General features: G+C 39.4%; 1 protein-coding gene across 15 annotated transcripts in view; it reads left to right on the forward strand.

Moving 5' to 3' along the window:
* Positions 1 to 6,905, forward strand: part of LOC116842782 (serine/threonine-protein kinase tricorner) — a 193,077-nt gene extending 186,172 nt beyond the window's left edge. For all 15 annotated transcript variants that reach the window (XM_032812461.1, XM_032812463.1, XM_032812464.1 and 12 more), the window contains one exon: positions 91 to 6,905. In XM_032812461.1, coding sequence (XP_032668352.1) covers positions 91 to 206 — 116 coding nt within the window. In that variant the 3' untranslated portion in view covers positions 207 to 6,905. The remainder of the gene's footprint in view (positions 1 to 90) is intronic.
* The last annotated feature ends 4,304 nt before the right edge of the window (positions 6,906 to 11,209 follow it).

Consider the following 11,209-nt stretch of genomic DNA (forward strand, 5'->3'; position numbering starts at 1 on the left):
CACACACCCACACAATCTCCTCTGTCTCTTTGAATCGCTCGTCAATTCTCGAAGAGAAAGACACGCGACTAAATGTTCGTCTCCTTGCAGCGTCCGCGCCGATGCCTCAGGACGGCGAGGTAATATACAAGGACTGGGTATTCATCAACTACACCTTCAAACGCTTCGAAGGTCTCACGCAACGGGGCACGCCGACCAAGAAATAGCAACCCCTCACCTCCTGCTCGATCACTACTGCCGTCGCCGCTAATCAGCCGGCTGCTGACGTGATCGAAATTCCGGCCTTGGTACATCATCCTCATCATCCGCCGTTGTCGTCGTCCTTGACGCCGGCAGCGGCGACTGCGACGTCGCGAACGGCGGACGGCTGACCTGTCCCGCTGCGGGCGCGGTTCGTCGGTCACGCGTCACTCTTGTTTGTATATACGTGATGAGCACGGGTTGTCGTATGAATAAGCGCGCGGCGTTATCACGATTTGGCGATCGCGGCGATGAGCTCGGCGGCCAGCCAGCCAGCTATCCAAGCAGGCGGGAATGATACGGGAGAGAGTCTAGTGATAAAGGTGCACAATACCCACAAATGTCGCATGCCTTGGACGTATGCGTCGATAACGAGCGGCAGCAGCGGTGCGCGTCGTCGTCGACGGAGCGCGCGCGTTAAGGGCGATGCGAACGGAGATGGTCTATCTCGTTGTGCGACTCGCGCGGTGTGATCCTCGATTGTCGTGTGGGAGAGCGGCCGTCGTTCTCCCGCATTTTTGTCGTGCCGCGCAGAGCAGACGTGTATTGTGAAAAATTCGAAGTTCGAAGCGTAGCATAATAAGCTCTCTGTGGTAATGGTATTAAATGAAAAAGAAAAAAAAATGATATGGGAGGGAGCCTCGGTCCCGTGTGTGGTCCTCTCGCACGCTCACACGCACTTCTTATTTATCTGACGCGACGCGCGCGTAAGGATGGTAGTGTCCTTTTTAATACATTTGTGTCCCCGGCGTAACGCTCGGCTGAGCTCTCGAGTCCAAGCTCTCGCTCTCTCTCTCTCTCTCTCTCTCTCTCTCTCTCTCTCTCTCTTCTCTTTCTTTCTTTTTTTCTATTGCTCTCCCTCTTTGTTTCGGAAACGTTGTATTTGTACGATCCAGCCCTGTGATACGAAGTTATTGATAAAATTCGTGTGAAACCCCGCAAATAACTTTTTGTTAGCGGATGCTAATGGTTTTATTAATGTTGTAACATACGTACATGTGTATATGCGCTTAATCAACGTTTTTTTTTTATTTGTCTGAAGAATCTAAAAGTTGTTAGCGATGTGAGAGTCGGATTTTTATATTACGTATTTTCATGGTGCTTTTTTGAGAGCTTCAGTCTGTGTTCACGGAGAATCATGTTAGTTAAGCGAGTGGCAATGCGCAATGCACCTCTCATTCGAAATACCAATGCGTTTCACTCATTTTTATCATTGTGCGATTGTAATATTATGTGTACGGTTAACTCTTTGGCACCGGGTCTCTCTCTTTCTCTATCTATCTCTCTTTCACACATACACACTCTCTCTCTCTCTCTCGCCGTCTATCTCTCTTTCTCTTGTAAGGCGATAATTTAACCATGTCCGAATACACGATAAAAAAAGGGACGCTAAACTTTAAAAACACCGTAAAAAGGCGTTAAGAAGAAGAGGGAGAAAGAAAGAAAACACTGTTAAGATTCAGGGCTCCTTCGTTGCCTTATTAAGGTTCCTAACAAACAGACAGCCCAAACTGTATGTTCAAACGCATACGATGAACCAGATTGAGCGACTTCCCCGAAAGAACGACGAAAAAAAACGATACTGTGCGTCGACGTGTGTATAATCGATCGTTCTATGTACACGCATAAACAAACACATGTACACGTCTTATACACGCTGTATGGTTTTAACGCCCCATGGAACCGGATATCTTTCCTTTCGATCGCACTGTGGGCGATTTTACGATTTGCATTTCGTAGTCTTGCTGATAGCCAGGGCACCTTGGTAATAATAGCGTAATTACGATAAAGACTAGGTAACACCCTTAAGGTAACAATACAGTATATACATACACACGGAAGTACCTACGTGAAAGAAGAAAAAAAAAGAAGATACACGCGCGCGCTCGAAAACGTAATCACAAGTTGTGGATATTGTAACTCCTTCCTCGTAACGTTTCGCCGTATCACTTATTCTCTCTCTCTTTCTCTGTCTCTCTTTCTCCTTATCTAAAATCGTGAAAATTATAATCACACGCAATTACGCCGCTGTACATTCGACGAAGAGAACATTAGTTTCGTACGACTCCGCCTGTGGTGTATATCTTAAATCCTTGTCCACAACCTTGCTTTAAGATGTAAGTTGTAAGAAATTGATCAACTACAGCCGATTATTCTAAAAATCGGCAATGATCGGTCAATTTCTTACGGTTTACGTCTTAAAGCAAGGTTGTGGACAAGGGCTAACGCCGTTTACAGAGTAAAAAGAAAAAGTCTCCACGATAGTCTAACGAAGCTGAGGTCGCCTAGGTTACGGTGTATTACCAATTAAGCCAGTAATTTAAATGACGAGAGAAAATAGAGGAGAAGAAGAAGAAGAAGAAAAATAAAATAGAAAATTATCCGCGAGAAGAGCTAGTAGAAAGGCGAGAACTATTTTCTGCTATTGCTAGGAAGTTCAAATCTCGAATCGTGAGTTGTGAGCGTAAGCGGGAAAAGTAGGGAGTTATGGCATAGGTCTCTTTAGTCTCCTGTCGCCGTTGAGTACAGATGCTCAGACGTCCATGCTACTAAATAAAGAAAAAAAAGACGAAGTGATCGCAATTTATTTATTTAAAGAGAAAGTCTAAGTAAAGAAAAAAAAGAGATACAACAATAGCCACAAGATGCCTTCGACGCAACAAGTTTCGGTGCCCTGGAACAGTGAATATACATATAAATAAATATATATATACATAAGTATATATATGTAAAAAAATATATTATATATATATATATACACATAGACATTGTTTAGCGGAGAGAGAGAAAAGCGTATAATACGCGCTAAACTTAGGTGTTAAATATTAGGTGTGCTGATACGAAAGTGGACGAAGTGTAAATTTTGGTTTTTTCTGTTTCTTTCCTTCATTCTGTTGTCTCTCTCTCTCTCTCTCTCTCTCTCTTTCTCTCTTTCTCTTTCTTCTCTATCTTCTCATTTCGAAGGGGGCTCGATGAGAGGCGAGCGTATTAATATAGCGGTTGGCGACGAGATGTATGTATACACGTATGAGCTACTCTACGCATTTAACGATGTAAACGAGATGTATTCCGAGGACGCAGGTGGGAAAAATCTCCAAGAAGTAGACTTACGGTATTGATACGTTGGTGTGACACTTGTAAATATTTAATAACGAGGCAACTAAATGTTACTTGAGAGAAGCAGCAGGCAGTTCGAGCTCCGGTGTGTTTAATTGGTTACCGCTACTACTGCCATCCTCGACTCATCACCACACTGTATGCGTCGCGCTTAAATCGCATTACGACGGGTGTGTTGGGAGCGTGTAACGGTATTGTCATCCGGTCCACCCACGTTTTCGCTCGTGTTCTCACGCTAGTGTTCTTTATCATCGTACGGATTACCGATTAGTTGTTAATTTACGGTTAATTTAAACGAATGAGGAAAACTCGTGTTATAGATCTCTCTCTTAGACGATTCTTACTGATTAGGTGTTAAGTCTCTACTTCTTCCTCGACAAAGATCTTGGTTTCTCCATCGGTTGTTTTCCCCTCTTAGTCTCTCATTTCCTTTTTGTTTTCTTTTTCTTTTTTTTCGTTAACTAGCGATCGCTTCCTAAACGTTCTCGGAGACTTTACTCGTCCAGAGCTTTCGCTTCCCACAGATTCGTGTCTTCTACTGTTTCTCTGTCTCCCCCTCTCTCTCTCTTTCCCCTCCCCCCTCTCTCTCTCTCTCTCTTTCCCCTTCTCTCTCTTTCTCTCCCTTTCTCGTCTATCGTATCTATCATAATTTTCGACCCTGATCATGCGATTCCTTCCTGTCGCGATACGTAGTATCCATGTAATATCACGTATACACACACACACTCACAGGCGCACACTTGCGAATACACCAATTGCATAAGAAGCGAAGAAGCTAAACAATCCGATCATTGTCAATCCGCATACGAATATCGCGGAGGCGTTCTTCCGAATATCTCGCCGATGCACCTTCAGAGCCTGGATGAGTAACGCGTCGAAATCGCACTTTTAAACGACATTTTTCCCCGGCTAGTTTCCGGCGTTCGTGATCATCCAAGAAAATGCTTTCCTTCCTAGCTTCGTCGGGCTTTCAATGTAACGACACATCGGCCTCTAAAGCCGACGTAAATCGCCGAGGGGACGACGAAGACGAGCAGCAAAATCACGAGCAATACGAATAGAAAAATAAGAAACCAGCTGCTGTTTATTATCGTTCCACTTAGTCGTCTCACAAGGGCGAATATTCGCGTGAGTCACGTGTCAAGGATGATCCCAACAATGACGTAAAAAATCGCGAAAGATCAATGCTGTCGGTGCGACAGAGTTTTCTTTCATACGAGCTGTTTATCGCATAAAAACCTATCGCGTGACGCGTTACTCATCCAAGATCAACGGGGGATCGTGTCACTCGTTCACAATGACGATCCCTCGATCGGCTGACACGCGAAATGACGATTTGCGCAAAGTGCTCTTGAATAAACATTTTATAACATTTATCGATTTACGGCGCAAGACCTAAGACTATGCAGATCGAGGGCGTAGTGGGATGTAAGAACGAGACGGGAAGCAAAGTTGATCTTGAAAAAAAAATATCTCAAAAGAAGAGGAAGAATAAATAAGAGAACAGAAGAGAATTTCGCTCATTTCTTAGTCTCTCGTATGTATATTTCTATCTATCTATCTGTCTGTCTCTCTCGTTCTTATACCTCGCTACGTCTACGCAATCTACTTTACTACCGCGCAAAGCGCGTTTGGTTGCGCGCGAGTCACTCGAATCGTCCCGACGCGCGTTGCTGAGCAGCCGAAATAACGTCAGCTTGATAAGTCACCGCGCGAGCGAATACCTCGCTCAGAACACAGACACACGTTACACACAACACACCAGCGAAAACGAGGAGGAAAGGAGGAGAACGCAAAGGAAGATTGAAGAAGGGAAGAAGAAGGGAAAAGAATTGCGCGCGTTACGATATATGCGAATATCGAGTGAATATCTATCTTCCCCCTTCGGGGAGATAACACGATCGGGAGTGTGTTATCTGTCACTGTAACCGCACTAATGTTCCGTAGCAGCGCGCGGCTTAATCGTTTCGTTTTCTCACCGTTTTGTACAGTGATTTAGCTGAATTTTACGAGCCGGTCTTTCTCGGATATAGCGTATAGGTAGAAATTCTTCGCGATTAATCCCCGTTCGAGCGTAGCGATAGCAGACTCTTAGGCACGGCCAGTCTCGCGCTCGTCGTTAGTCCTACGGTGACCAGATAACAGCGTCGAGATGCGAACGAGTGCAATGACGCGCCCGTCTCACTGTTAAAGCGGACAGCCTCGGCACAAGAGGAGCCCCAAACAGTTATTTTCTCTTCCTCCTTTGAATTAAAAAGAACTGTGAATCAGTAGCCGTTATTTGTAACTTGTCTCAGGTGAGATATTCAGATTTAAATTTAGAGTTAGATGTGAGTTTCCCAGTTGAACTGAAATTATTATCATGTCACGTGTATCATATGATTAAACTCAGATCCAGCTTTAAATTACAGTCTGAGTATCTCACGTCAAACTAGAGAGAAAGAGAAGAGAGAGAGTTTTAAGTAATGACTATTAAAACTATCTAAGACTTGTATTAATAATCGTTAATTGGTCCGTTTTAATAGTCATTACTTGAAACTTGTCCCACGTGAGATATTCACATATGAATTTGGAGTTGAGTTTTTTTCTTAAATCGCACAATATATGTGACATTACATTTTCAATTTCAGTTGAAAGCTGAGTCAGCAATTCAGCTAAAAGATTCACATCTAACTCTAACAATAAGTTCAAATCCGAGTGTCTCACCTGAACCAAGTGTCAAGCAACAACTATTAATACAGTCCTAAGACTTGCTTTGGATATGAGATATTCAAATTTAAATATAAAGTCAGATGTAAGTCAGCTGAGAGTTAGTTGAATCGTGATTATAAATATATAATCGATTCAAATAAAAAACCTCAGTTACGTAGCTACAAGTTCAGATTTAAGTGTCTCACGTGGGATAAGTTTCGAGTAATGAATGTTAATACGGGGGCCTAAATTGTTTAGAGAAAAATGTTAAGCGCGCTGTTTGTCCCTCATAACGCGATCTTTGACAGACGAGAAAGTCGTCACGGTTTCGTTAACGTTTCTTCGAACGTGAAGATAAAAAGAGCTCAGATATCTACGCGATATCGCTGTTAATTTCTTACAAATAATGGGATTCAAACGGTGAGACGCGTCGTTGTACTCAATTGCACGATGACGAATTTCGTCGAGTTTACACACAGCACGGAGTGTCCGTTGCATGTGGCTTGCCGTGTAAAATTCGCACTTGTTTGAGAGAAGAAAAATAAGAAAAGAAAGCGATAAAGAAAAGACTACACTCGCGCGCGAATCGCCGCGATTGTTTTCCGGAGACACGGAGAGGAGACCGGAACGAACCACACGCGCGGACGCACGACGGGCAAAGGTAAACATGTATATCGAGCGCGGATATTTTATAGTAGGCTTGTGATTAAATCGAGGATTTATTGTGTCGAACGGTCTGAGACTAAAAATGGAAAAAAAGGCAAAAAACAAAACGATGTATAAAGAGAAATATTGCTTTCCACACGCAGAATATACTATTGTAATTATGTCGTTAATAAATTGTTTTTTATTTTAAATCTTGCAAGTATGTGTACGTGTGTGTGTATGGCTGCACGTGTGCACTTGTGTGTGAGTATGAGGGTAACCCTCCTTGTGATCCCTCCTGCGATAAAATCTCATTTACGGGGTGTAATTTAGTTTGGTAGTTGCGCGCGATAGTTGTGTGAAACTGAGCAGCACTCGCCGGAAACTGGACAGCTTCGCAACTCGAGAGCGACGAAGAGTAAGAAATAAGGGGATAAAGAAGAGGGGAATGGTATCTTCCGGTTTTATGAATCAAAGTTCGCAGCCCAGTGTCGTTTACTTTTGTATTATGTGACGCGATTTGTGAAGAATCCAGTTTATCGGGCAGGATAAAAAAATTGAGATTCCTTTAACATATTTTCAATTTAAAACCACGTTAAATTAGTACTTTCGATTTTTGGAAATCGCAGGCAATTAATGGTTCAAATAATTTCGTTTATTTGAAATAATATAGAATTTTGTTTCAGTGTATAATTTACATTCAACTTCATATTCAATTTTTATTCTGTACAATTTAAAATAACTTTCATCAAATTTCCACTAAATAATGCGTAAATAACAGGCATAATTTTGCCAACATCTCAAACTTCCGCTGTACAATTTATTATCAAAACGGAAAAATTAATCATTTTTGTCTATTTTAATAAAACTTATAATAGCTTAGGTAATAGCTTAGTTGACATCGATATGATAAGATTGTCGATTAAATTAATTGGAATTTGATAAAAGTTTCTTTTAATTAAAGATTATTGCCAAGACAAAAATTTTTGTTAAAATATTTTTGAGAAAAATACATATCTAAAATTATTGCGAGAATGCATATTTTTTATTTGCGTCAAGTTTGAGTTATAAAATTTTAAAAATTCGAATTCCTTGTAAAAAAAACGTGTATGTGTGTGAGCACACATATCGCGAAATTTTTATACGAAATTTTCTTCAATTTTTATTTTTCAATATTTTTTTCAATTTCGTTAAAAATATAAGTTATATGAGTTATACAAAACTTCATACCTTCAAATCTGCCGAAGACGTGAGTACATCTCGAATTGCACAAAGAAAACCAATCGACGATCCGCGAGTTTCACGGATTCTTTCCAATCCACTTGGCGAAGTTTGTCGCGAAACAGCGGGAAGCGTTCGAGATAACAAAGAAAATACTTCGCCGTCGGAAAAAACCCTACGTCCTTCGTAGAAGCCGGATAAATTAACGACACGTACAACTTGTGCGATTATATGACACTGCGCGGCACTTTTCTTCGAGAAAATGCGAGACTGATTGATTCCGGTGACACTTTGTCGTCCATTACCGCGTACATTCCTGTTCTTCCCGCGGCGCGAAACGCGAGCCAATCACTTACGACCGCCAGGGCGAATTTTATCCATCCATGGTGTAAGAATATAAGGTGTACCGTTCCCGTGGATGTGCAGTCGTCCTCATTTCGACCACTCAGAGACTATCTAAAATGCAATAAGTTAGAGTGAAAGAAAATATATTTGTCTCACTCTAACTTATTGTACTAGTTCACTCGTGCAGCGAAAATAATGAATAAATCATTTATAAACTTTCATGGAGAAGCCTTCAGTCAAGAAGACAAAATATTTGATAAAGTAACCGATATTGTCTGTCCGCAATTAAATAACAATTTTCCGAAAGAGGTAATTGCATGTCTTGTTCGCACTCGAATATTCGATTACGAACACTCAATAAACGAATTGTTGCAAATAATTTGATTAACAAAAAAGAACGGAAAATTTACAAAATTGCAAACAAAGAAAATATGAAAAATTTATAATAGTTTCAAATATATATTTTTATATATATATTTACATTTTGATAAAATAATCGTTCATGTACAAATATACATTTTACTATTATTAAATTATGTTTTGTTCATATCTCATTATTTTCACCCGTTGTATTATTACATTACACAGTACGTTTTCCAATTACACAAGTGATCAATTCTGTATCTCGGCACTTCGGTGCAAAGTTCAAAAGTGAGCGAATATACTTTAAGTTGGCCAATAACAGTACAAATATTCTAATAAATATGCTCACTTTTGTATTTGTCACAAATTGACGAGAAACACAATCGACTCCAAGGACTCCTCTATTTCGATTACATCTGTATTTACTGTGTAAATCTGCAAATGTGCATATCTGCAACCATTCATAAAGTTAGTGTAACGTAGTTAGTGTACATCCTAGATAACATTCAACATCGCAGCATTTGTCTTAACGTTCTTGTTTATTGTTTTATTCAAATTTGTGAAAATATATATAACATTGTTCTGCTTATAATATAAAACAATACACACACACACACACACACACACATATATATTTATTTATTTATTTATTTATATTTATATATTTATATATAGTTAACACAAGAATAAGTTATTACTTTCCCACAACTTACATACGTTAATCCAATATTACACCTTTCTTGCTTTTCGTTGAATTAAACACTAATTATTTATAAACGATATAGCATTTAACTAATATTCTATTTAAGAACAACTTATTTACTCAATTTTCTATTATATTTATAACATTGTTTTCACTTTTTGTCTCACTGTAGATAAAACTGCATTTGAATGTTGCGATTGAATTTTGGATATTATTTCATTGGCTATACCCCTACTTTTCCTCCTATTATGCGCAACGGTACATCTTATATTCTTACACTATGCATCCGTCGTGTCTATTGGATCGGATCTACAGGTATAGTAATGGCTTGGTTTACATCGTGCACTTGATACGCGTACTAAATAGTAATTTTCTATTAGATAATCTTAATATCGACAATGCATATCAACGGCGACGCATTCAATCAATACAATACGTTTTGTTGATGAGTATTATACTATCTTAATATATCGCTGTTTATATATATCGTCAATATTAAGATTATCTAACAGAAAGTTACTATTTAATACGCGTATCAAGTGCGTACCAAGCCAATGGCTTGGTTTACATCGTGCATTTGATACACGTACTATATAGTAACTTTCTATTAAATAATCTTAATATTGACAATGCATATCAACGACGATGCATTCAATCGATAAAATAAGTCTTCTTGATCAATATTATGCCAGCTTAATATATCGTTATTCATATACATCGTCGATATTAAGATTATCTAATAGAAAGTTACTATTTAATACGCGTGTCAAGTAACCGTGTAACCAATCATACCTTTGTATTCTTTTAGAAATTCCAACAGAAATACTAAACGTCGCAATTTATTGGTTACGCGTTTACGCGGTACGCAGAAAATATTTGCTATGGCTCCTGCACATAGGACGCAGTAATGCTTGCCGCGCGGCGGAAGTCCGTGCAACAGCCAATCAATATGTTGTTTTTTCGTAACAGCTAGAAGGTTATTACGGAAAGCAGCATATTGAGTGGCTGTCGCGCGAACTTTTGCCGCGCGGCAAGCATTACCGCGTCCTGTGTGTAGGAGCCATTACCACGTTCTGTGTGCAGGAGCCATAAGTCCCGATTTACAATAGATGTAATAAGCTTTAAGTCTTAAGAAATTGACCAATCACAGTGAAATTATAGAGGAATAATCAATTTTGATTGGTTAATTTCTTACGGCTTAAAGCTTACTATACCTATTGGGTGCTTTCCAATTGCTTAACATATCTTGACACACACGTACACAAGCCAGTTTATTGGTTACATATTATCTAAAATATCTTGTAAGATAATATGCAACCAATAAGCTGGTTTTGTGTAACAACACAGCACAGTGTATGCACCTGTCACGTCCGACCGACCAGGCTGCCAGCCAGTGATAATTTTTTGTTCAAATAATCTTTTACCTGAGACACTCCAGGTACGAAACCTTTCTTTCCCAAAAGGAAGCACATCACTACCATTCAGACTCCCCTCCTAAAAGTGGGATCACAAAAGCTCAGTAGCACTAGAGTAGTGATCGGCGTAGCAGTCAGTCAGAGTCGGGTGCCGGGATCGGAAGTCGAAAGGTAGTCCTCATCTTAAAATCCCATTTCTCTAATTCACTAATTCTAAATCTCAGTTTCCTCTAATTCTTAAGCAATTAACTTTAAGTTATCTTTAACATTCTTAAACATTTACGAGCGTTTTATTCTAATGCACAATTCTTTAGTTTGTTAAACAGATCATTTTAGTTATTTCGTCACTTCCGTTATTCTAGCCATACTTAAGATATCTTTGTGAGCATATTATATATCAAGAATTATACAATACATATTATATATATATATACATATATATATATATATATATATATATATATATATA

Source organism: Odontomachus brunneus, unplaced genomic scaffold (assembly GCF_010583005.1).
Source record: "Odontomachus brunneus isolate Ranch 3 - 2012 unplaced genomic scaffold, Obru_v1 Obru_scaffold_027, whole genome shotgun sequence".
Classification (NCBI taxonomy): Eukaryota; Metazoa; Arthropoda; class Insecta; order Hymenoptera; family Formicidae; genus Odontomachus; species Odontomachus brunneus.